This window comes from Microcaecilia unicolor, unplaced genomic scaffold (assembly GCF_901765095.1).
Source record: "Microcaecilia unicolor unplaced genomic scaffold, aMicUni1.1, whole genome shotgun sequence".
NCBI classification, from domain to species: Eukaryota; Metazoa; Chordata; class Amphibia; order Gymnophiona; family Siphonopidae; genus Microcaecilia; species Microcaecilia unicolor.
This window is the reverse complement of record NW_021963035.1, coordinates 58,738-86,210: the sequence shown is the minus strand read 5'-3', so window position 1 is coordinate 86,210 and position 27,473 is coordinate 58,738. Positions and strand designations below refer to the sequence as shown.

General features: G+C 43.4%; 1 protein-coding gene across 1 annotated transcript in view; it reads left to right on the top strand.

Annotated features, from left to right (window-relative positions):
* Positions 1 to 27,473, top strand: part of LOC115458803 (leucine-rich repeat-containing protein 28) — a gene marked incomplete at its 3' end in the record, with an annotated part of 85,882 nt that overhangs the window by 24,842 nt on the left and 33,567 nt on the right. The window contains exons 3-5 of the mRNA XM_030188615.1: positions 2,679 to 2,719; positions 20,729 to 20,766; positions 25,519 to 25,656. Coding sequence (XP_030044475.1) covers positions 2,679 to 2,719; positions 20,729 to 20,766; positions 25,519 to 25,656 — 217 coding nt within the window. The remainder of the gene's footprint in view (positions 1 to 2,678; positions 2,720 to 20,728; positions 20,767 to 25,518; positions 25,657 to 27,473) is intronic.

The following is a 27,473-nucleotide window of genomic DNA, read 5'->3' as shown; positions in this document are numbered from 1 at the left end:
GACTGTGCTACCTGTGAAACCAACCTCCAGTGTTCTAATACAACACCTCACTGTACCTCTGCTATTCTACAAACAAAGTTCTGCAGTGGTTAGCCCCAAAAATCTCTGGTATCGAGAGCTGCTAGTGAGCATCATTGTGAATGGCTCCTGATGACATTTGTCGGCGAAACAGTCTTGTCTTGAGCTATTAAATGAATTATGCTAAGTGGACTTCAACAAACATTTTTATATCAGTGGATGCTATCGCAGTAGAACTTGGCTTCATGAGGACAGTCTGTTTTGGGAAATACGATGGACATGTATTGTGAATAGCATACGTTGCCTGAGAAGGATCTTCAAGCGTTTTATTTGAGTGTGTTGGCACTTTTTATGTAGGGTTTATGGGGGAATGTGATTTTGTTTCTGGATGTATTTGTATATTATAGGAAGAAGTGTATTATAAATTAGGGGTTAAGAAACTTGATAGAAGTATGGGGCTATAAGTGTTACAGTGAATACAGTTGCATTACTGTTATAATTGTCATTAAGTTCGCTGGCTTCCAGAGACTTTATATAGTGTAGGGTTGGATTTTCTTTATTTATTTATTGCATTTGTATCCCACATTTTCCCACCGTATGGCAGGTTCAATGTGGTTTACATATTGCTAAAACGGCGGTTACAAAATTTAGATTTGTCGAAGTCTAGTGCATAATACAGAAGTATAATAAATGCTTAGGTTGATATATTAGCATATTGTGAGAGAGGTTAATATTATTGTTTTCCATTTCTGAACTTTTGGTGATGTATGGTGGTGTGGGATTAGGCAGATCCAGGGGGGAAAGACTTCTTGAAAAAGATGTGTTGTCAGGTTTTTTTTAGTTGAAAGCAGTGTCACGAGAAATTGTAAGGTGACGAGCATTTGGTGAAGAATGATGACCAGCACAAAGAAGTGGGACAGGGTGAAGGCCCAAGAGAAGTAGAAGAGGTAATTAGAGGGGAGGAGGAGGAAGAGAGGAATGCAACATGACAGTTTTGGGAGACCAGTCATCCGCTAATGCAGACAAGGGTGGGATGTCAGGGTCATAGAAGAGGGCCTGCGGGAAACTGGCAGCTAAAGCAATGCGCTTGTCAAAATATTTAATGTTAATAAATGAGAAATTCTTTTTGATAATCTGAGTTGCTGTTAGGCAGTCAATTTACTCAAAGATATGGGTAGATCTAGTTCAGTTGGTATCAATAGCTGCACGTAATTGGCATATATACTGCATTTTGTGTCCATCATGATTTGAGGTTTCATTTATTTAAAACTTGTGTGCAGTAACCATGAATGGATGGCGTCTTTATTGATTAACAAACTTTATTGTAAAGTAGTGTAGTCTTTTTTTTTTTTTTTTAATTAGCTTTCCCGATAGATTGTTTGAAGGTTTATATTGCCATATATCCCCAGTGGAGTCCTGTTCCAATTGAGCTGAAAGTAGGGTTACAGCCTGCCCGTTTGTTCAGAAATCCGGACAAATGGGCAGATTGCTAGTCTCCCCTCCCCTTACTACTGCCCTGGTGGTCTAGTGACCTCTTCTGCCTTCAGGCCAGGAAAGAGCCCCCTTTTTCCTGCCCGGAGCGCTGCCCTGCATGCATCCTCTCTGTTCGTGATCTCGGCGCTGATTCAAAATGGCCGCCGAGAGTTGAAGTGACCTCGTGAGACTTCAGCTCTCGGCGGCCATTTTGAATCGGCGCCGAGATCACGAACACATGCAGGGCAGCGCTCCAGGCAGGAAAGAGGGGGCTCTTTCCTGCCCCAAAGAGGTCACTAGACCACCAGGGCAGCAGTAAGGTAAGGGGAGGTGGGTGACGGGGAGAGGGAGTGACGGGGTGTGTGACAGGGGGGAGGGGAAAGTGTGACAGGGGGCTGAAAGGGGGTGGAGTGGGGCGTGAAAGGGGTGGGGCGGGGTGTGTAAGGGGGCGGGGCATGTGCCCTCCTTTTGGGGGGACAAAATATGGTAACCCTAGCTGAAAGCAACATTGGGATCATATTGAGCCAGCATGGTGACCAGGCTGTGGTATATATCTTAATCTGTATCTTCAGTGCCGTTATTCATATAGATAGTGACACCAAATATACATATAGTGTGTTGACCATGCCGGCCCTATCCGTTTTTAGTTTCAGGCCTGCTTTTCAGCAGGCTTAAACCAAATGTAAATTATCTGTTTTAGCAACTGAATTTCATTGCAAACTGTATTTTTTTTAAAGCTGTCTTGCCTCAGATCTTGCCTCTTAGATGGGTAGCATTGGGCTGTTGAGTGATTTGAACAATCTGATGCTATCCATATACATTAAAAAAAAATGACAGGCAAGTTATACGTTCTCTGGTGGCTGAACGTCTAATTTCTTTTTCATATTAGCCTGGTTCCTTCTAAGCTGTGCGGGAGTTTGGCACCCACGTTCTTATTATTGAGATTGAAACCACAATATTCCCCATTGGGCAGACCTGCAGAACTACTTGCCCCATATGATTGAAGCTGTGAGATGAGAAACAGTGCTCCTGACAGTAGGAATGTGGTTGGTGGATGTGTGCATTGCTTAGAAGGAACCTTAGCTGGAAGTACACAGGAGCAGGTGGAAACTGCTGGATTAAAAATGATCATAGTAATCATGGAACCTTTTATGTTTTTGTGTTTTGTTTTGTTTTTAATTTTGCAGCCAGAAAATCTTGCACAGAAACTACCAAACCTCGTGGAATTGTAAGTGTCTCTTCCTTTCATTCAGGTTGTATTTTGTGTGTGTATGTATTTTAACTAAATCCGGCTGATTAGAGCCTTTGAGAGGCACTTTGGAATGTGCAGTTACTTGAGTTCAATTCCTGTGTCACGACTTTGCTGTTTAGGCTGGTGGGGAACATTTAAGTACATACAGACCAAGGGTCCATCGAGCCCAGCACCCTGTCACCGACAGCGGCCTAAAGAACAAGCAATTTGTCCCGCCCATCCTAGAAATACTGTATTAATCCCTCGTCCATTCAATAACATTCTATGGCTTTTTCCTCCAGGAAGCAGTCCAACCCTTTTTTGAAGTCCGCTAAATTAACCGCCTTAACCACCTTTTCTGGCAGCGAATTCCACAGTTTAAGTACGTGTTGAGTGAAGAAAAATTTCCTCCGATTCATTTTAAATTTACCACACTGCAGCTTCATCGCATGCCCCCTTGTCCTAATATTTTTGGAAAGTGTAAACAGACTGCAAAGGCAATGTCCATGACCCTCAGAGGGAGGGAGGAAATCCTCAGCTATTGCCCAGCAGCAAAATCTAGTGGTCAAACTTGGAGATCTCAGTTTCACACTGCGAAGGGTGCAAAGTTGTGTGATCTGTTGCCAGGGACCATTTGCCATGTTGATCTACCTAAATGAAGTAGAGAGAGATGAAAATAGGGGAAAATATATCCTGCTAGTTAAGACAAAAAAAAGGGTCCTAACTGAGCTGGAACTATCAAGGGTTAAGAAGAAATTAATGCCCCCCCCCCCCCCCCAGTCCACCTCAATCTAAAAACACGGAGGGACAATGCTTGTATATAAATAAATAATTCGTTCATTTCTCAATCAACCTATATTCAGTATTTTAAAAATGTTTTCCCTCCTCTGCTCTTTCCAAGAAACTTTTGTATAAAAGTGAAAGTGATGATATCCCTTTGTAAAAAGCTTCTCTTGTCTCAAAGAGGGGCAATGAACGAAATAAAAGGATCAGGTGTCTTCTGTCTCATAGTACTACTACTGCTACTACTATTTAGCATTTCTATAACGCTACAAGGCGTACGCAGCGCTGCACAAACATAGAAGAAAGACAGTCCCTGCTCAAAGAGCTTACAATCTAATAGACAAAAAATAAAGTAAGCAAATCAATGTGTACGGGAAGGAAGAGAGGAGGGTAGGTGGAGGCGAGTGGTTAGGAGTCAAAAACAATGGTAAAGAGGTGGGCTTTCAGTCTAGATTTAAAGGTGGCCAAGGATGGGGCAAGACGTAGGGGCTCAGGAAGTTTATTCCAGGCGTAGGGTGCAGCGAGACAGAAGGCGCCAAGTCTGGAGTTGGCAGTAGTGGAGAAGGGAACAGATAAGAAGGATTTATTCATGGAGCGGAGTGCACGGGAAGGGGTGTAGGGAAGGACGAGTGTGGAGAGATACTGGGGAGCAGCAGAGTGAGTACATTTATAGGTTAGTAGAAGAAGTTTGAACAGGATGCGAAAACGGATAGGGAGCCAGTGAAGCGACTTGAGGAGAGGGGTAGTATGAGTAAAGCGACCCTGGCGGAAGACGAGACGGGTAGCAGAGCACTCTGGAAGAAGCTTCTGAGTATGCATAGGGTTTTCCACATGCTGCTGGATAACTCTTTAGCTTGTCTTTTCTGTCATCTGAGGACGTCCCTTCAGACTGCTGTTGCCCCCAAAAAGCTTGCCAATTGTTTTCAAACTTTCATTTTGCTGATTTGAAGATATTTTTTCTAGGCTTGAAACTAGTTTTCAAACCTGCTGAAAAGGCCCAGGAACTGACCATATTGGGGGAGTAGCCAGATGTTGTCAAAGCCTAAATCTCTTCAATGATTCAGTCCAAGGATAGCTCTCAGAACAGAAACAGATTCCACTGTTTCTGTGAAGGATCAGTTCATAAGCTGAAACATGTGAGATTCACACCAAAGCCTCCAAGCTTGATGTACTTGTGCCCTCCAGCAGGGCATCAGCGAGGTCAAAGTATTGTAAGCTGGCTAGTGGTTGTTAGAAGGGTAACATGTAAATGTAATAAATAATTGGTTGTGCATGGAAGACCACCTTGGCCCCTATATTGAGGCTGAGCCATTCTTGGGTTTTTTTTTTTTTTTTTTGCAAGAAGTCTTTATTATCAGTGAACATAACAAAAATTACACAATACAATCAGCAGGGAAGCATTACTCCATAGTTTATACAAAGAATCTGTTAGTACTCCCTGCAATGTGGCATGTAACAGTGTCAACTTGCCTTTAGTAACATCACAAAACTTCAAATTTTTTAGGATTTTACTGGATCTAGTAACTCCCCACCCATTCCCTTCTCCCTCCCTCCTTCCCCTCCCCCTCCCAAAGGACACAACTAGCTATATTCATTCATATCGCTCTCTGAGCATACAAGCCAAGCTTACAGAGCATCCAAGGGGAGCCATTCTTGTTTTTGAAAAATGTTAAGCAGTTCTTTTGCACAGCCTTTATGGAAGTTCAGCTTCTAGCCTATATATTTTACTTGAGATGTTTTGTTTAGAGTTTTACAGGTTGGTCACAGAGGTGTTTGACTTATATGCGTTGAAAAGCTTTTGTGCATTTTGTCTCAGTGGGTGCGTTAAAGCGATCCTTCTCCACTGGCTTCACCTGCATGTCTGCTTCCTCTTCCATCTTTGATTTGGATATCCATGCTAATTCTGAGGGCTGGGGTAGCCAGATAACTGCAAGTAATTGCAGCAGTGTTCATCATCTCCTCAATCCTAAACACAGGTTTTCTATCATTTGCACTGGTCAGATATACAGGGCTGGTGGAGTCCTTAGGGCGTGAGAGCAAAGAGTAGCTCTTAAAAGTACTACTTGCCAGAAGTCCTCACAGAGCCCTCTCCCCAACCTAGTGAAAATCCGTTCTTTACCTAAGGGTATTTACTTTTTCCACTTTGTGCAGAATACAGCTAAGGCCCTACCACTGTTCCCTCTAAGCAGAGCAGGAGTCCTCCACCTATAGTCCTGCCAGTGGGGGTTGTTGTTTCACTATCACATTTTCAATAGTGAGGGACAGGCAAGCTCTGCAGGACTCCAGGGAACCTGCCTGGCCTAAGCCATTGAAAGCACAATATTGAAGCAGCGCCCTCTACTGGCAGCAGTGCAGGTGGAGGACTCCCGCTCAGCTTAGGGGCTTGTTAGGTCACAGGAGAGTCCAGGACACCTCAGCCTCCTGAAGCACTTGGATGCATCCAAGCAGTTGGTGGTGGTTCTCATCCATCATCATCTTCAGTGCTCTGAGGGATCAGGGTGACATTCCTATTTAGTGTTTGTTTTCAATAAGAAAATGGGCACAAAGCACTCTGTCCTCAGAGCGGCAGGGCTTGACCACATCCGGATTCCTCCACTGGAATGTGGAGGTTGACTCAATCCTCAAGTGTTCCATGAAGCCTAAAGCACACATCTATCCCTCCAGATAGTGAGCCTTGAACTCTGAACCTCAGCCAGAGGTGATTTTTTTTTCTTCTGGATAGTAGATTATCTGGTCTATATATCAAGCTGTTTTGTATACTTTTTGACGTAATTGCTAATTTTTGATCACTTAATTTTTCTCAGGAGAAGAAATCTGTTTCATTCCTTTATGGTGGGGGGGGGGGGGGGGGGGATTTCATGTGCGTTTTCTATTTCTGTTGATGGCTCTCTCATTCTCCCTGTCTCCTCAGCTCGAAACCTTGGGGTCATCTTTGACTCTTCTCTCTCCTTCTCTGCTCATATCCAGCAGATTGCCAAGACCTGTCGTTTCTTTCTTTACAACATCCGTAAAATCCGCCCCTTTCTTTCAGAGCACTCTACCAAAACCCTCATCCATACCCTTGTCACCTCTCGTTTAGACTACTGCAATCTGCTTCTTGCTGGCCTCCCACTTAGTCACCTCTCCCCTCTCCAGTCGGTTCAAAACTCTGCTGCCCGTCTCATCTTCCGCCAGGGTCGCTTTACTCATACTATCCCTCTCCTCAAGACCCTTCACTGGCTCCCTATCCGTTTTCGCATCCTGTTCAAACTTCTTCTACTAACCTATAAATGTACTCACTCTGCTGCTCCCCAGTATCTCTCCACACTCGTCCATCCCTACACCCCTTCCCGTGCACTCCGCTCCATGGATAAATCCTTCTTATCTGTTCCCTTCTCCACTACTGCCAACTCCAGACTTCGCGCCTTTTGTCTCGCTGCACCCTACGCCTGGAATAAACTTCCTGAACCCCTACGTCTTGCCCCATCCTTGGCCACCTTTAAATCTAGACTGAAAGCCCACCTCTTTAACATTGCTTTTGACTCGTAACCACTTGTAACCACTCGCCTCCACCTACCCTCCTCTCTTCCTTCCCGTTCACATTAATTGATTTGATTTGCTTACTTTATTTATTTTTTGTCTATTAGATTGTAAGCTGTTTGAGCAGGGACTGTCTTTCTTCTATGTTTGTGCAGCGCTGTGTATGCTTTGTAGCGCTATAGAAATGCTAAATAGTAGTAGTAGTAGTATCTAGTGTATTCAGCCTATGGTTTATTGTAGATGGTAGTGAGAGAGACTGCCGTAGTTAATGACACAAGATACACTATATGTAAAAGATCCTCATAGGGGTCGAATGATTGTCAAAGACTTAAATTAATCAAGCCCTATATATCCATATGCTATATATAGTTTTGTAAAAATACTTATGCCCTTTCCGATGTTCTCTTATTGTGTGTGTATATATATATATGGACAGACCCTCATCTTTATAATATAAACCAATGGTCCGTCTAGCCCAGTATCCTGTTTCCAACAGTGGCCAACCCAGGTCACAATCACCTGGCAGAAACCCAAATTGTGACGACATTCCATGCTACCAATGTAATACAGAATAGGGAGCCACAAAAAAGAAAGAGAACACCACCACCACAAACAAAAATTGAAATAGAGACCCACCCCCCCTTCTCTCTGCCCAAGGAAACCAGACTCTGTAAACAGTGCAAGGAAAGCAAGTTTGGTCCAGTGAAGATTAACTCAAAATAACCTGCTCCTTAGCTGAGCCCTAGTATTACCATATTAAAAAAGCGACCATACCATGCCTCTGTGGCAATGTTCCTAATGTTAAATGATTAACTGGATTTCTTGAAAGGATTATATAAATGTAGGATAAGTACATAAGTAATGCCACACTGGGAAAAGACAAAGGGTCCATCGAGCCCAGCATCCTGTCCACGACAGAGGCCAATCCAGGCCAAGGGCACCTGGCAAGCTTCCCAAACGTACAAACATTCTATACAATCAAGCCATTGTGACATCACTAATGAGGTTGGCTCTTATTGGTGGAATGAGCCACTATGACATCACAATAGGTTAAATCACTGCTCTATGTAATAAAGTGAGCCAAGTAGAGGACATAAGTACATAAGTAATGCCACACTGGGAAAAGACCAAGGGTCCATCGAGCCCAGCATCCTGTCCACGACAGAGGCCAATCCAGGCCAAGGGCACCTGGCAAGCTTCCCAAACGTACAAACATTCTATACAATCAAGCCATTGTGACATCACTAATGAGGTTGGCTCTTATTGGTGGAATGAGCCACTATGACATCACAATAGGTTAAATCACTGCTCTATGTAATAAAAGTGAGCCAAGTAGAGGACATAAGTACATAAGTAATGCCACACTGGGAAAAGACCAAGGGTCCATCGAGCCCAGCATCCTGTCCCCGACAGCGGCCAATCCAGGCCAAGGGCACCTGGCGAGCTTCCAAACATACAAATACTCTACACGTTATTCCTGGAATTGTGGATTTTTCCCAAGTCCATTTAGTAGTGATTTATGGACTTGTCCTTTAGGAAACCGTCTAACCTAAAGGACAAGCCCATAAACCACTACTAAATGGACTTGGGAAAAATGCATGCATGATTAGGGACACAAACATACACTTATTTATTCAATACCACAATTCCTCATGTACAGCCACAAAACAACTTTTTAGGGTGGATAGTATTCCTATTATCAACCAAATAGAGGTAAGAGTTTTTAGTTTTGGCACAGGATAAGTCATCACAAGAAGAAAATAGGCGAAAACCAAGCATTAGGGGCTTATAGCCCATTTATGTTTAAACAAAAGAGATCTGCATGAAAAAATATATATTAATTTTATTTTGACTTATAAAACCACTTGCCCCTGAAACATGTTCAAAACAGAATAATCCATTTGTGTACCTAAAAGGTAAACTACAAAACAGATGAAGATGTGATTCCATGTGCGCCAATGAAAGGAGAGTTTAATTCCACTTCCATTTAATTTCAATGTATTCTATCATCTTTATAACACCAGGCTTCCCAAGGCAGATTACAACAACAGTAAAGATGAACCCATCAGAAAACAGGATAGCCTCACTGAAATCTGGACATCTGTATTGTATAGAAGAACAGTGAGGAAAAATCAAACTACAGAGTTTATAATTGCGGTTTCTACCAGCTACAAGAATTTTTGAAGCTGTTTTAGTGATATTCAATTGTTACTGTTTTTCTCCTCCCGCTTTTAAGGCACTGCCTATCCAACTGAAACAGCTTTAGACTTGTTACAGATAAAGAATGACGTGGATGCATAGCTCATATGTTTGCTTGCTTTGTTTCGCGTGAACGGCAATGACGGCTGCGCGGGGGAGTGGAAACAAATTAATCAAACTGTCTGGCTTCCTTGCATACAGTGGACTAGATGGCTCACTTCCATTCAGGTCTATGAAACCAAAATTTATTTATTTATTTATTTATTTTATTACATTTGTACCCCGCGCTTTCCCACTCATGGCAGGCTCAATGCAGCTTACATGGGGCAATGGAGGGTTAAGTGACTTGCCCAGAGTCACAAGGCGCTGCCTGTGCCTGAAGTGGGAATCGAACTCAGTTCCCCAGGACCAAAGTCCACCACCCTAACCACTAGGCCACTCCTCCACTGTTGCTACTATTTGAGATTCTACATGGAATGTTGCTATTCCACTAGCAACATTCCATGTAGAAGTCGGCCCTTGCAGATCACCAATGTGGCCGCGCAGGCTTCTGCTTCTGTGAGTCTGACGTCCTGCGCAGCCTTCTACATGGAATGTTGCTAGTGGAATAGCAACATTCCATATAGAATCTCCAATAGTATCTATTTTATTTTTGTTACATTTGTACCCTGCGCTTTCCCACTCATGGCAGGCTCAATGCGGCTTACATGGGGCAATGGAGGGTTAAGTGACTTGCCCAGAGTCACAAGGAGCTGCCTGTGCCTGAAGTGGGAATTGAACTCAGTTCCTCAGGACCAAAGTCCACCACCCTAACCACTAGGCCACTCCTCCAATCCAAATTGGGCAGCTTTTTCTCCCTTCTCCACCCCCCCTCCCCCCCCCCCCCCCCCCCCCCCGTCTTACATCTTTCTCCCTCTCTTCAGCTCGCGCTCTCCCATCTGCATGGTCATTTTGACTGCCCTGAAGCGTTCTTCTCCCTCCGGCACCGCCAGCGATTGACACAGCCAGCGTTGGGGTCTCTCAGGCGTGTCCCGCCTACTCTAGTGCAACTTCCTGTTTTCCTCAGAGGTGGGATGCACCTGAGGAGAGGCCCCGACGCTGGCAAAGGGCTGGCTGACTGTGTCAATCGCCGGCGGTGGCGGAGGGAGAAGAAGAACGCTTCAGGGCAGTCAAAATGACCATGCAGACGGGAGAGAGCGGCAGAAGAGACAGGAGAAGATGAAATATGGAAAAACTCAGGAAGAGGAAAATAAAGAATACTGGATGAAACTGAAAGAAGCCAAGCAAGAGGAAAATGTCTGGCACAAGCAGAAGAACAAATGGGTAGAATTTTCAGGTATATTAGCGAAAGGGAGAAGGCTAAAAATTGGATTGAGACAAAAATACTGTGAACCGCATTGTAGAGAGTGATGAGGAAAAAGCAAATGTGTTAAATACTTCAGTGTTCATGGAAGAAAATTCTGGAGAAGGACCACAATGGGCTGGCAAAGGTACATGTAAGAATTTAGTGGACATCGCACCATTCGGGGAAGAAACTGTTTAGGAACAACTTGAAAATCTGAAGGTAGACAAAACCATGGAACCCGGACGGGATCCATCCCAGGATATTGAGGGCACTCAGGTTCTAGCAGGTCCTAGACATGGGAAGCAACTGCTTGCCCTCTGGGATTTTGTAGTATGGAATGTTGGCACAATTTGGGTTTCTGCCAGGTATTTGTGACCTGGCTTGGCCACTGTTTGGAAAACAGGATACTGGGGTAGATGGACCATTGGTGTGACCCAGTATGGCTACTCTTATGTTATGTTCTATGTCCTCTTAAAGATTTGTTTAATAAATCCTTGGAGATGGGAGAGGTTCCACAGGATTGGAAAACAGCAGATGTGGACCCTCTTCATAAAAGTGGTGACGGAGAAGAAGCTGGAAACTACAGGCCAGTAAGCTTCACTTCCATTATTGGAAAAGTAATGGAAGCATTGCTGAAAGAAAAGATAGTGGTGAACTGGATTAGAAACTGGTTGACAGACGGACGCCAGAGGGTGGTAGTTAATGAAATTCACTCAGAGAAAGGAAGGGTGAGTAGCGGAGTGCCTCAGGTATCGGTGCTGGGGCTGATTCTATTCAGTATATTTGTAAGTTACATCGCCAAAGGGTTAGAGGTAAAGTTTGCCTTTTTGCAGATGATATGAAGATTTTTAACACAGGTAGATACCCCGGAGGGGAGTAGAAATCCAAGGGAGCTGTTTGTGCTAGGAGGTGAGAGTTTGATATACACAGGGAGAGGGACCATGGGGTGATAGTATCTGAGGATTTGAGGGCAACAAAACAGTGTGATAAGATGGTGACCATAGCCAGAAGGATGCTAGGCTTTATAGAAAGAGTAATAACCAGGAGAAGTTGTTGGTGAGGTCCTACTTGGAATATTGTGTTCAGTTTTGGAGGCCATATCTTGCTATGGATGTAAAAAGACTTGAAGCAGTTCAGAGGAAGGCAGTACAAAAGAGTATGGAGCTTTCACCATAAGACATAAGAGAAGAGACTGGAAAACCTAAATATGTATACCCTAGAGGCGAGGAGGGACAGGGGAGATATGATTCAGATGTTTAAATACTTGAAAGGTATTAATAGAGAAATAAATCTTTTCCAGAGAAGGGGAAAATGGTAAAACTAGATGACATGAATTGAGATGGTAGACTTAGGAGTAATGTCGGGAAATTCTTTTTCACAGAGGAAGGTGGTTGATGCCTGGAATGCCCTCCAGAAGCAGTGGCGGAGACAAAAACAATGACAGAATTCAAAAAGGCATGGGATGAACAAAGAAGGTCTCTAGTTAGAAAATGAATGGTGTAAAAAACAAAACTTAAATGGCTGCATTTTTTGATGTCAAGTGGTGCTTAGATAGTAACTGGCTCTGAAGAACTAAGGCCAGTGCCGGGCAGACTTGTGTGGTCTGTGTCCTGTATATAGCAGTCCAGTTTAGGATGGACTGGAGAGGACCGGGCTTCGACAAACTCCATTAATTGGAACGTGAGGATAGTGTTGGGCAGGCTTTATATTCTGTGTCCTGTGTATGACAGTACGATTTAGGATGAGCTGGAGAGGGCTTCGACATACTCCAGTAATTGGACCATAAGACAGTGCCGGGCAGGCTTTTACGGTCTGTTTCCCGCAAATGACCAGATGAATTTGGATAGGCTGGAGTGGGCTTTGACAGAAACTCCAGTAGTTGGAACCTAAGGACAGTGCCAGGTGGACGTCCACAGTCTGTCCCAGAAGTAGCAAAGAGAGACAGTGAATCAGGTATTTTATATCAAATTCATTGTTGGTTTGTTAATGAGTGTGACCATTGCGCAGTCTGGATGGACTGTTTAGGTCTTTATCTGCCATCATTTACTATGTTACTTCTCTTGGTAAGGTTCAATATACAGTGAGATTTAGATTCGATAGAGCTGGCTGGTTGTGTTCAATTAGCTGAAATTGTTATCAATTACATTTGGTCACTTTAAGGGGGCAGTTACTTTTCACATGGGTGTTGGACAACTTTGTTCCTTAAATAAATGATGTAACAGTTTAAAAAACTGTATTATGTGTTTACTCAAGTTCCTTTGTCTATGTTTCAGCGTTTTTATTGATGAACCGTCAACATAATAAACACATTCCACTTCTTAACTGTACCAAACTCAATCATAATTAAGCAAACAATTAAAGTAATTTGCTATCTTCTGTCATCAAGCTTTTGTCATTTTATCCCCCTCCCGCCCCTCCCCTCTCTTATCTTTAATCCACTGTTATTGCATTACAACTTGCATAGCTCAAATTCCATCAAGTTCCTTTGTCTAATATTACATTTTGTTTAAAGATCAGAAACCATTAGGTGTGACATATGTAATGGGGAAATTAGGAGGGTTGAAAATCTTCTTTTACATCGCTGTGTATAGGGCTGTGATGTTCTCAAATCACTAATATCTTGTCAAGTTGGTTAATGACATGACAGGTTAGTGGGACTTCGGTTTTTGGAAACGCTGTGCAGGGCAGATTTGACATGCTGTGCTTTTGTGATCTGTTTGGGGTCAACATAAGACACTGTAAAGTACATTGAGGATGTCAGGCAGATGCTATTCATGTCCACATCCAGTTTGCTGTGTGGTTTGTTGGGAGTTAGAATGAATTTCAGAGGAAGTGAAAAAGATGCTAAGGGCTCAAAGTTTCCTGTGTAAGCACAAGAGAGCTAAAAGTCTTTTATGGCCTCCCAGTCAAAATCAGGCTCTGGCTATTTGACTGGGCTTTGAGGAGGTAGTAAGTCTGGCCTTCGCTGAAAACTGGGGAACACAATAAAAATGGGTGATTTCAATTAATTATTTATTTATTAGGATTACCCCTACTACTACTACTACTTATCACTTCTATAGTGCCACTAGATGTATTCAGCGCTGTACACTTGAACATGAAGAGACAGTCCCTGCTCGAAAGAGCTTACAATCTAGTCAGGACAGACAATAAGGGCTAAGGGAATTACTAAGGCGGGAATGATAAAACATACAAGGGTACTGTACAAGTGAATAGGGGTTAGGACAGAATAGGGGTTAGGACAGGGCCGTGCTAATGCAGTAAGCGAGGTAAGCGCCGCAGGGGGGCGCCACTGCCCTGCCGTCCTGTCCGTCTGTGATTCTCCTATTTCCGCTGCCCTCCCCTTTTCATGCAAAGGAGCAGTATTAATTGAGGCAGGCACGCTCTTCAAGTTACATGAGAATACAACCAGATTGCTATTTTATGCTTCAGTTTGGGGCTAGCTCCTCAGTCAGGGTGAGTTTCAGAGCTTGAAACAGCATTCAAATTAAAGAGAACCTGAAATTTTAAAAGTGCTAAAAATAAGTTTTAAAAGTATTTGCCTTAAATCTAATTGCAGAATTCAGGTGCTGGGAGTCTGTACTTGGTTGTCATATGCTCAGATTTGTTTAAATCATATGCAAATTAGTCCGGTGTTTTTCACTAAACATTCCCATGAGTGTCTGTATGTTAATCTGCATTCAAATAGAGCTCTCTGATTGGATGATCAGCTTCTGTTAAGAAATCTGCCCGGGAAGTGAACAGAGTGAGAGCTGTCCTTTGCCAAGAGAGACATCCAGCTGTGACTTCCTGTGTTTGTTGACTGAAGTTATAAAAGAGTGCCTGATTGTGGTAAATGAGAAAATATAAGTGAAAAGAGATTGGTGGCGATTGAAGTTTCTCTAGTGAGAAAAGGATCTGAATATTTCAGGATTACTTGAAGTTTGTGAAGAATAGAAAAGGGTGAATTTCAGTTTAAGAGTGTTTAAATCCTATAAGCTATATAAAGGTTAGGTAGATTTAAGTGACTGTAAGCAAGGAAACCTTAATATTTGATCTGAAATAAATATTTGATCTGAGATAGTTGATCAGAGATAAATGTTTGATCTGAATTATATCCTTTGGTGCAAAGGAGATTAGAATGCAATAGAGTATTTCTTTCTGTTTACCAGTACAGTCAAATAATTCCATTCCACTTAAATAATTTTTTGTTATATATATGAGGGAGTAGTATCTGGATTTATTGTAAATCAAATTGATTCCATTCACAGGAATTCATATTCACCTTCATGCATTCATCCGATATTATCTTTTAAGGATGAAGTTTTAATTTATGTTCACTCTGTCTCTTGTGAGCTGAGCACAGTTAGTTTCCTCGGCTGGCACGACTACATATTAGAGGTATTTTGATACTGTGTGAAGTTTTACCACAGACGGGTGACATATATAAAACATTCTCCTTGGATAGGATGTGATATGTGAAAATACATTTTGCTTTAATGAAATTGCTAAACTTTAGAGTCAGAGACTTATCAATGAGGGATACATACAGTGCTATTTTTTCCTGAGGTCCGGCTTACTTGCCTGCTCCCTTCTGTTCCTGCTCTGCTGGACGGGGGGGGGGGGGGGGGGGGGCGCCAACCGATAGTCTGCAGGGGGGCACCAGAGACCCTAGGCACGGCCCTGGGTTAGGAGTTAAAGTAGCCTCAAAAAGGTGGGCTTTTAGCCTAGATTTGAAGACAGCCAGATAGAGCTTGAAGCAGGGGCGTATCTGCGTGGGGCCACAGGGGCCTGGGCCCCCGCAGATTTCGCCCTGGACCCCCCTACCACAGACCCTCTCCACCTTCCCCTCCCTCCCGCCTGCCACCAACCCGTCGCCGATCTTTGCTGGCGGGGGACCCCAAGCCCCCGCCAGCCGAAGTCCTCTCTTCCATGCAGGATGCAAGTTGCAACGCTTCCTGTTCTTCTGAGTCTGACGTCCTGCATGTACAACGTGCAGAACGTCAGACTCAGAATTTGGAATTCAGTCTGACGTCCTGCGCGTTGTACGTGCAGGACGTCAGACTCAGAAGAACAGGAAGCGTTGCAACTTGCAGCGGCGCAGCCTGCATGGAAGAGAGGACCTCTGCTGGCGGGGGGTTGGGGTCCCCCGCCAGCAAAGGTAAGTGACAGCAGCGGGGGAGGGTGTCATTGGTGGCGAGGGGGGGGGTCCGGAAATGGCGGGGGGGGGGGGATCGGTGGCGCCGGGGGGGGGGGGCTAAAATGTGCCCCCTCCCTCTGGCTCTGGCCCCCCCTACCGCCCGAGTCCAGATACGCCCCTGGCTTGAAGTACTGGCTCAGGAAGTCTATTCGAGGCATATGGTGCAGCAACATAAAAGGAAAAGAGTCTGGAGTTGGCAGTGGAGGAGAAGGGTGCAGATAAGAGAGATTTACCCAGTGAACGGAGTTCCCGGGGGGAGAATGTAGGGAGAGATAAGACTGGAAAGGTAGTGAGGAACTTTGGCGTGAATGCCCTTATCTAACTATTTATATTTCCTGTACTTTAATTTTAACAATATTCTGTATTTCTGATTCCGGAAATGACGATTGCCACTACGGCATAATGTAAGCCACATTGAGCCTGCAAAGAGGTGGGAAAATGTGGGATACAAATGCAGAAAATAAATAAATAAATACTTCCACATTAGAACTCGCTTTTCTCCTGTGTCAAAAGCAGCATTTATTTAATTTATTTTTTTTAGATTTTGCTCACACAGTAGTATCTTTTTGCCGAAAGGATTCCTGTTGACTGAAAAGATGAGCATATGCTGTACAAGAGCTTAATTTATTATAGAACTGCTAAATTGAGCTGGTGTGACTTTTTTTCCCCTCCTCCTACTGCTGCTCTTATCGCCACAAGATCAGTGTTCTATTTACAGTTTGCTAGAGTTTTTCCTTGATCCTTGTAGCCAGTTACCCAAACACTTGAGATGTTTTAACATCTGGGTGACAGGATGTTCATTGGAACCTGAATTTGGTGCTCCTGTTTAACCACTGAAGTGCGCTGTTGCTCTTTAACAGCATTTGACTTGTAATGCTGAAACTTGCCCAAACTTGTAAAGGATAATTGGAGCTTTAATGATGATCTCCGTCAACAAAAATCTCATTGCCCGAGAGGGTGAACTGTCCCTATTCTGCTCACTTAAAACTTTTACATTTAAAAGATCTGAGCTCTGCCTCTGCTTGTAGTTGATTGGAATTTTGTCAAGTATAGAGTTCTTCCCATCTCATGTCTTTATATTCTTTGGGTGCTGAAAAAAATGTTTACTTTCACATCTAGACCCAAAACATACGCTTAGCATGAAATAAATTTCCTTTTTAACTTTATCAATAGAAATCAAACAAAATAAAACATGGAAAAGAAAATAAGATGATACCTTTTTTATTGGACATAACTTAATACATTTCTTGTATTAGTCAGAAACTGAGAAATGAACTTATACATCAACTCTACAAGAAAAAAAGAATAATACAAACCCAAATCAAGAAATGTATTAAGTTATGTCCAATAAAAAAGGTATCATCTTATTTTCTTTTCCATGTTTTATTTTGTTTGATTTCTATAGATTCTACATGGAATGTTGCTATTCCACTAGCAACATTCCATGTAGAAGTCGGCCCTTGCAGATCACCAATGTGGCCGCGCAGGCTTCTGCTTCTGTGAGTCTGACGTCCTGCACATACGTGCAGGACGTCAGACTCACAGAAACAGAAGCCTGCGCAGCCTTCTACATGGAATGTTGCTAGTGGAATAGCAACATTCCATGTAGAATCTCAAACAGTAGCAACAGAATCTCAATTAGTAGCAACATTCCATGTAGAATCTCCAATAGTATCAGCATTCCATGTAGAATCTCCAATAGTATCTATTTTATTTTTGTTACATTTGTACCCTGCGCTTTCCCACTCATGGCAGGCTCAATGCGGCTTACATGGGGCAATGGAGGATTAAGTGACTTGCCCAGAGTCCCACTAGCAACATTCCATGTAGAATCTCCAATAGTAGCAACATTCCATGTAGAATCTCCAATGGTATCTATTTTACTGTCATAGTAATGCTTGAATGTTTTCACTTATATACACTGTCAGCTAGCACATTTGCTTATTTCCGATCTGAGGAAGAAGGGCAACCTTCGAAAGCTAATCAAGAAATGTATTAAGTTATGTCCAATAAAAAAGGTATCATCTTATTTTCTTTTCCATGTTTTATTTTGTTTGATTTCTATTGATAACCTTAAGAGTGGACTAACACGGCTACCACACTCCTCTACTTTTCAACTTTAAAACAGTGTTATTTTGAGTTAGAGCCTCTCTACCTCCTCTGACATTTGTATGTGTGGAAGCTTTCAGGTCACCTCATCCACCACTTCAGCCTCTCTGCTCTCCTCTCCCCCCCCCCCCCCCCCCCCCCCTTTCTCCTCTTCTAGATTCCCTTGTGCTTCATTCTCACCCTGTATGCCGAATAACAAGTAGTGAGGCAGCGATGGGGTTGGGCTGCATTACCCATGTACATCTGCTGCCACTGCTACCACTCTGGCTTCAGCAGCAGAGAGCAGTGACAGAGGGCACACTTACTACTACTACTACTACTACTAATCATTTCTAAAGCACTACTAGACGTACGCAGCACTGTACACTTCAACATGAAGAGACAGTTCCTGCTCAACAGAGCTTACAATCTAATTAGGACAGACAAACAAGAGATAAGGGAATATTACAGTAGTATATAAAGATACTTATTTGTACTTGGGGTGTTAAGTGACTTGCCCAGAGTCCCAAGGAGCTGTAGTGGGAATTGAACCCAGTTCCTCAGGATCAAAGTCTGCTGCACTAACCACTAGGCTACTCCTCCACTAGCAACATTCCATGTAGAATCTCAAATAGGGAAAGAGAATTGGTATACCGCCTTTCTGTGGTTTTTGCAACTATGTTCAAAGCAGTTTACTACTACTACTCATCATTTCTGTAGCGCTACTAGGCGTACGCAGCGCTATACACTTGAACATGAAGAGACAGTCCCTGCTCCACAGAGCTTACAATCTAATTAGGACAGACAAACAGGACAAACAAGAGATAAGAGAATATTAAAGTGAGGATGATAAAACAAGGGTTCTGAACAAGTGAATAAGGGTTAGGAGTTAAAAAGCATCAAAAAGTGGGCTTAGCTCCATCATATGTTTAGTACGACATCAGATAGGTGCTGGAGGGGATGTGGGGGTGTAGGATCTATGGGCCATATTTGGTGGACTTGTCCTAAGGCACGAGCCTACTGGAAAGGAGTCCAGTCTCGGGCCCAGGTTTGGGTGGGTAGACCGGTGCAGTGGCATCCTGCTGTCTTCTTGTTGGGGATGAGACCGATTGGTCTTACGGACTCACACTTTAGGTTGCTTCAGGGACTCTTACATGCTGCTCGTATTAATTTGGCGCAGAGTTGGAAGTCCCCTAAGGTTCCCTCGATGGTGAGGTGGATATCAAAGGTCTGGTATATAAGTGAAATGGAACGCTTGACTGCGGAGAAGAAGAAACTCTTGGCTAAGTGGGAGAGAGTGTGGAAGCCCGTTTGTAAATGCGTGTCCGGTTTGAAATAGTTGGGTGACTATGTCTTGTGCATTGATCTTGTTTGAATGTTGGAGAGATACAGGGTGGGAAAGGGTGGGATGGGACTTAGTGGGTGGGGGTTTAAAAGAGAAGAATGGAATGGAGGCTTAGAGGGAAGGGAGGGCTCACATAAATTTCAAAAATTATATAGGTTTAAAAAACTTAAGGGTCATTAGGTATTTGTTTGCAGCATTGATCAATAAAAGGACTACTGTATTTGGTTTGTAAAATAGGGCGGACGGATTGAAGCCTGATTAATGTTAAGTTTTGCTTTACTTTTGCTGGTGTGTAACTGGATAATATACCTTGTCAATGCTAAATAAAGACCTTAATAAATAAAAAATAAAAAAAGTGGGCTTAGCACCCCCCTCCCATTTTGTGCACCCCATTGTTTAGAAAGAACTATATATCTTATGTAAAATTTTGCACACAAACTTTTCAGATGAACTCTTGGGTATCTCACAGTACACCACCTCCTACCCAGCCCTTAAAAATGAACTGAATAAATACAATTTCTGTTTATTGCTGTGTTTGTCGTACTTTGACGTGTGTATCTTAACACTGCTTGTATCCAAGAGAAGTATTTCATTTCAGCCTTGCTGATTTCAAGTTGGCGAGGCTGGAGAGCCACATCCTTTTTTTTTTCTTTTTTTTTTTTTTTTTTAAATATCAAACATATAAAAGGCGAGTGTCGTACTCACTCGCAAATGCGCAGTAGAGACTTCACTCTCTGCCCCGCCCCTGCATCAATACGTGATGAGGGGGGCGGGACAGAACGGGAAGTTTGTACTGCGCATGCCGCAGACGTACTCGCTACCGCTCCCCCCACCCGGAGTCGCCGCCGCCCCTCCACCCGGCCCGAGCACTGTCTTTCTTATTGAACTTACATCGCACCACGCAGACGCAGCAGGCACATCAGCAAAGCTGCCGTCGGGACGGCCTTCCTTCTCTGCCTGTGTCCCGCCCTCGCCGCGTTACGTAACGCGAGGGCGGGACACAGGCAGAGAAGGAAGCCCGTCCCGACGGCAGCTTTGCTGATGTCCCGTCTGCGTGGTGCGATGTAAGTTCAATAACAGACAGTGCTCGGGGGGGGGGGGGGGGGGGGCGGAGCAGCGGCGACCTCGGGGGGGGGGGGGCTCGGACCCCCCCCATTCCAAAACTAGCCCGTTTACACGGGCTCAACGGCTAGTATATATATATTTTATTTATTCAAGCCAAGACAACAGCAGTGGTGCTGTTATTTCTTAAGCTTTCCGGCTATGCTGTTCATTTCTGGTAATCCCCTTTGTTCCTCATGGATGCTGAATTTTAGTGGAAGTTTGCAGTTCAGGTCCTTTACTGGTCTTACCCAGGGGTGATAAAATGGAGGCTTTTTTGCTCTGTTCCTAGTTGTGTCTGTAGGGTGAAGTAATATACTGTCTGTGTTTGGCAGCCCTCCTTTAACATGCATCAGGTTGGGTGTTTGTACACTGCTTTTAACTGCAGAAGTCCCTTGAGGGTAACGGCTGGTTTCAGTGTGGGTTTTTTTTTCTCCCCTTTTCAAGGTATCTTCATTCAAACAACATAGTGGTTGTACCAGAAGGTAAGTTCCTACTTAAATTACATTACATCTCATTTTGTATATTTGACTACTACCTCGCAGTGCTAAGTGGGTTACAGAAAAAAAAAGAGACTCTTTCACTGAAAAAAAAAAAGTTTTCTTTATTTTGTAGCATGTGGAAGGCTTGAATCCAAGGGAATACGCTTCTATAGTCTCCCCTATCAGGAATTAGCTTGAAGCAAAAAAAAATCTGTATAACAAGAATATGACAAGAATAGGTTTGTCAGCATTTTTTGGCCAGACCTTCAGCAATTCTTCAGGTAGACGATAATGATGATGATAAAATATTCCTGTGCACCCATTCACTTTTGTACAAGTTTTGCTGATAGGAATTTAGATCTTTTTTTTAGATGCTTGAGTAGAGAGGTATGGTAGCCGTGTTAGTCCACTTTAAAGGTAATCAATAGAAATCAAATAAAACATGGGAAAGAAAATAAGATGATACCTTTTTTATTGGACATAATGTATTAAGTTATGTCCAATAAAAAAGGAATCATCTTATTTTCTTTTCCATATTTGATTTTGTAGATGCTTGTATGAGCATTCCCCCCCCCCCCCCCCCCCCCATGCCAGAGAGAGGATTCATTATGAAACACTGACATGTGGAGTGGAGGAGTAGCCTAATGGTTAGTGCGGTGGACTTTGATCTTGGGGAACTGAGTTCGATTCCCACTGCAGCTCCTTGTTACTCTGGGCAAATCACTTAACCCTCCATTGACACTGGTACAAAATAAGTACCTGAATATATGTAAACCACTTTGAATGTAGTTGCAAAAACCTCAGAAGGAGCTTCAGTGAGAATTGAACTCGGTTCCCTAGGATCAAAGTCTGCTACACTAACCACTAGGCTACTCCTCAATTAAAACCTCTTTGTAGGGGAAGAAGGTGTTATGATCCTGTTGTGACTTGAGCAGTGAGCACGTGCTCCGACTGAGCACGGTGGGTAAGAGCCACGCCGCACTCGATCAGGCAGCCGGACAACCCCTAGCTTCACCTGGGAAGCGGCCACCGTTCCCCAGGAGTTGAGCCCCCAGGTGCAAGTGGCCACCAGGACTTTGGGATCCGGACGGGGTTGTGCCGCCCAGACCAGACTATGTGGAAAGGCGGGCGTAACTCTGAGAGTGAACCGGTACAGTCCAGAGAGCAAAGCAGGCAGCAACGCTATGGGTAATCAGGAACAATCCAAAAGATCAGGGCAGGCAGCAATCCACGGGTAATCAGGTACAGTCCAAAAGGTCAGGGCAGGCAGCAATCCACGGGAAATCAGGTACAGTCCAAAAGGTCAGGGCAGGCAGCAATCCACGGGAAATCGGGTCCAATCCAACGGTCAAGTAATAGCTGACAGGAAAAGCAATGAAGCGCACGGGATGAGCACCAAACCTCTATAAGCATAGAAGCCGAAGCAAGGTGTGCAGGGAACTGCCGGTCTTAAGTAGTCCCTGCATCAGCAGTAACCACGGGCAGCTGCAGAGAATGCTCCAGATTGGTGCCTGCAAGGGAAAAAGGTGGAACTTCGGGAAAAGCGCCCAATCCTGTGCAACTAGGCAATGCGAGCAACCTGCACCGGAAACCGGCGTGGCTTCCGGAACGCCGCCAGACCGCATGGCCGGCCTGACCGGCCAACGCACGATGGCCATCCAATCAATCAGCTGGAGCCGCGCCCACGGTCGGAGCGACATAGCCAGCCATCAGCACCAGACCCCACAAGACTGCCGCTGCCAGGGCGAGGCTCGGCGGCGAATCGGCCGCGCAGACCTCAACTCAGGTGAGGGATGTAACAGAAGGAAGTTAGAATTTCTTGTATTGTACATTCTTCTGAGAAGAGCAGGGCCAACCCACCCCCTTTCTTCGACATCCTCAATGCTGATAACAAGTTCTATTCTCCCTGGCTACTCATACCAGTCATACCTAAAATTTGAATATCCAACTCTTCAAATAAGTTTAGGACCAGAAATCAAGTACAAGGAGAATGAATGGAGGCTGCTAACCCTTTTTTCTCAGTACAGATGCCATCTCCTACAGACAGGAACAAAGCAGCCCCAGTTTGTTAAAAATACTACATTTAAAACCTTGTTTGAACATAGGTTTCTTCAATTGAATGAGTCAAACTTTGTGGTGGTGAATGGTAAATAAAATTCTAGACCTGATTTTTCAATTAATATTCTTTATAACATTCACATTTTAGTTTTGGCAAATCAAGATGTGTATGATAAATAGATTCTCAAGGTACACATTTTGTAAGTGAAATAACATGCTGTGATTTTGTATAGTTGTAAACAGTTACACAAACTTCTTTATAATCTGAAGGCACTTGGGGGAGCAATTCTATAAAACACACTTAAAAATTGATGCCGGAAAAAAATGGGGCTAAGGACGCATCCCCTTTATAGAATCATACTTAATGCCAATTCCCCTGCTTAACCTTTGGCATCAGGCTTACTCCTGCTGAATAACTCAAATAAATACACTGCTGCATAAAGGGGAATACAGGAATGTGCAAAATATCAAAACAATTTGCTGTCAAGAATTAACAAAATTATCAAAATTAGGGAGGAAAAGACCTCATAAAGACCGTTGCCAACGATATTAAGGCTCCCAAGTAAATGAGGCCACTGGGCAATGTGAACGGTCAAAAAGTAATCATGGGTCTAAAAACCTCCCCCAATAGTCTGATAGCTCCAACAAAGACACAACTTTTATTTTACATCTATGGAACCACCAACGATAAATATATCAAAAAAGCACTTAGCTTCGGACGCTGAATTCACTGTGAGTAAAGATAATGACACCATCCAGTCCTCAAACGATTAAATATTATGTAGAATAGTAAATACTTTTCAGCAAATTGGCTAAGGTCCCGATGGGGACCCGTTTTGCAGGTAGCTTCTTCTGGAGACCTTGCCAAAATATCACGTGATAGCATCATCAAGCTGTCACGACTCAAATAAATACACTGGTGCATAAAGGGAAATACAGGAATACATAAATCATTACATCTTGATGATACTATCATGTTATATTTTGGCACGGTCTCCAGAAGAAGCTACCTGCGAAATGGGTCCCCGTCGGGACCTTAGCCAATTTGCTGAAAAGTATTTAGAATTCTACAATGAGAGCGGACAATATTTAATCGTTTGAGGATTGGATGGTGTCATTATTTATTTATTTATATATATTTATTGCATTTGTATCCCACCTTATCCCACCTATTTGCAGGCTCAAAGTGGCTTACATAATTTTGTTACATACAGTTAATCCTGGATGTCAGGTACAATTATTGTTGTGCAGAGATTAATTAAGGGAAGAAGTAGAGAGAAGAAGGAAGGAATTTAATAGGTATATTAGACGATGGGTTTTCAGAGGTGGATTAGTAAGGTTCTGGGTTTTCATTGTAGGCTTTGTTGAAGAAATATGTCTTGAGGGATTTGCGAAAGATCGTTGTTTCGTTGATTGTTTGCAGGTCTCTAGGTAGTGCGTTCCATAACTTCATGCTCATGTAGGAGAAGGTGGTATTATGCATTGTCTTGTATTTTAGTCCTTTGCAGTTGGGGAAGTGCAGGTCGAGAAATTTGCGGGATGAATTTGAGGCGTTTCTGGGAGGTAAGTCCACAAGGTTTAACATGTAGATTGGGGCGTCTGTGTGAATGATTTTGTGTACCATTGTGCAGATCTTGAATGCAATACGTTCCTTAAGTGGGAGCCAATGGAGTTTCTCTTTTAAGGGTTTTGCGCTTTCATATTTGGTTTTTCCAAATATGAGTCTGGCCGCAGTATTCTGGGCAGTTTGGAGTTTTTTGATGTTCTGCTCTTTACAGCTTGCGTACAGTGCATTGCAGTAGTCGAGATGACTTATCACCATTGACTGTAGCAGAGTGCGGAATATGTATCTCGGGAAGAAAGGTTTTACTCTTTTGAGTTTCCACATGGAATAGAACATCTTTTTCGTCGTGTTTTTCACTTGAGCATCGAGAGTGAGGTTTCGATCTGTGGTTACTCCTAGAATTCAGCGTCCAGAGCTAAGTGCTTTTTTGATATATTTATCGTTGGTAGTTCCATAGACGTAAAATTTTATTTGTGTCTTTGTTGGAGCTATCAGACTATTGGGGGAGGTTTTTAGACCCATGATTACTTTTTGACCGTTCACATTGCCCAGTGGCCTCATTTACTTGGGAGCCTTAATATTGTTGGCAACGGTCTTTATGAGGTCTTTTCCCTCCTAATTTTGTTAATTTTTGAGATAGCATTTTCCACATTCCTGTATTTCCTTTATGCACCAGTGTATGGTGCAGTAGATCTTTTATTCTTGTTGTTGCTACTGCTGAAACCTAGTTTTAATGCTGGGATCCAAGTTAGGTGCACTGATGCAGGTATTCTGTAAGAATGTGCCCCTCCCATAGCTACGCCCCACTTGACTTACACGCTGTTGGACGCCATGCCTTATAAAATAGTGTGCAGCCAGATGCAGATTTGAATGGGTGCCAATTAACAGTAATTATCATTAGCACCAGTTAGCAATTGATGTTAATTGGCTCCTTAGCCAGTTAATTAGCACTCGCATCTTGGAAGCGCACACAAATCTAGGCACCAAAAATAGAATCTCTGGTTTGACGTGTAGCCTTGTCGCATTCTGAAGCGTTTAGTTTTCTGACAGAGGTGCTGCATATGATGAGATTTGTTATCTAAAGATTTAAATATTACTCAAGGATCACGTGCCTCTGTTTATTACCCTTTAAGCCATTGGGTCCTTGGTCAAACTGCAGTCTCTAGATCTGAGTGACAATGCTCTGGAAATAGTCTGTCCTGAGATTGGTCGGTTAAAATCTCTACGTCATCTTCGAATGGCAAACAACCAACTGAAATTTCTTCCTCCAGGTAAGCAGATGACTGTGTAGTCTGCATATTAATTTTTCTATCGTCTTTAATCTAGGAATGAATATTGGCAGACAAGTGGTAAGTGGTTAGCTTCTTATTTATTGTCCCAACACAGGGCAAATAGAGGTAAGGATTTGATTTATTCTAGTATTGGCATTTATAAACTTCATAACTTCTTCAGATGGGTAACACAGTTATTACATATAATATACAAAGGTTATACATAAACAGTGAACCATATTGACAACCTAGCAGTTTCCAGCTGCTTGTTACATCACCATTAAAACCTCTCAAACCTAGATAAGATGTCTCCACCCTTATGTCCACTGGAGCTATAGCTAAACCCTAGCTTGGATTACCCTATCAGCATTTTTTATAGCTTATTTTTGGGGGAGTTTTGTGAGTTTACGGCTTTTGGGGTAGTCACCTTCCCTCATGAGCGAACTGAAAATATAAAACTGATATTAAGACATTTTAGAAAAATTTTTAGTACTGTGACAGCTGCATTTAGTGACATCCAGCACACAAAGCTGCTTTGAACTAGATCTGAACGGGGTTTGTGGGATTCCTGTGGGGATGGAAACAGTTCCTGCGGGTTCCAGTGGAAGTGTACGCTGCACTTGCGCCAACCTCTCACCTACCAAGTTCTTTGAGTGCTGTCTTCTCCTCCTCCTCCTCCTCCTCCTCACTTTAACAGCACAGATGCAGAAAGTCTTCCATTAAGGAGGTGGTAGAGACTCAAATGGTGACAGAGTTCATAAAGGCGTGGGATGAACACAGAGGATCTCTTATTAGGAAATAAAAGTTATAAAAAAAACCTAAACTTAAATGGCTGCATGTGTGTGGATGTGTCGAGTGACGTTTAGATGGTGAATCCAGCTGTGATGATCTAGGGCCGATACCTGACAGACAGAATGATCTGGCTAAACTAACTTCAGTGTGTACAGGTGATGTACTGAATATTGAGAGAAGGGGAATGTATTGTTTGCCCTGATAAGAAACGAGGAAATACCCAAATTTACTGGGTTTCATTGTTTTATTTACCAAAAAAATAAATGATGATAAAGTGAAAAAAAAATAGTGAAGTGTCAGGGAGTTGGTTGTAAAGGTGTTGAACATTGAGTTCAAGAGCGCAGAATAGCCAGTAGTTCACTGGATTGCTGGAAGTACATGACAGAATATGGTGACCTAGTTGTGCACAGTGAAGGGAAATGGTTATCTTGCGGAAACCTCCATGAAACATCTAATATAATAAAACGCACCCTCAACGTTCTGAGGACAACGTTCTGTGAAGCCATCTGACGTCACTGAGGCTGTAGGGTTCGTGGATTCGTGGTGTGAAGCCTTCAAGCCAGCCAGCCGTCTCTGCCCCGCCCTCGCGACAAAACAAACAAATCGGGAAGCGAAACGTCAGGGAAGGAGGCGGCGCTCCCGACGTCTAGCCTTCTCTTCGCTGTGTTCCGCCTTCTTTTTAAGGCGGAACACAGAGAAGGGAAAGCTAGACGTCGGGAGCGCCGCCTCCTTCCCTGACGCTTCGTTGCCGGAAACGCCACGGAGGTAAATTGAAAAAGAAGAAAAAAAAAAAAAAAACGATGCATGGATGCGAGGGGGGGGGGGAAGAAGAGGGCGGGACAGGCTGGGACATGGGAGAGAGAGGAGCATGGATGCGAGGGGGGGGTCATGGAAGGGAGAGAGGGGACTTGCTGGAAAAGGATGAATGGAGGCGGCAGGGGACAGAGGAGCATGGATGGGCATGGATTGGGAGGGCAGGGCTCAGGGAGAGAGGGCAATTGCTGGAAAGGGATGAATGGAGGGGG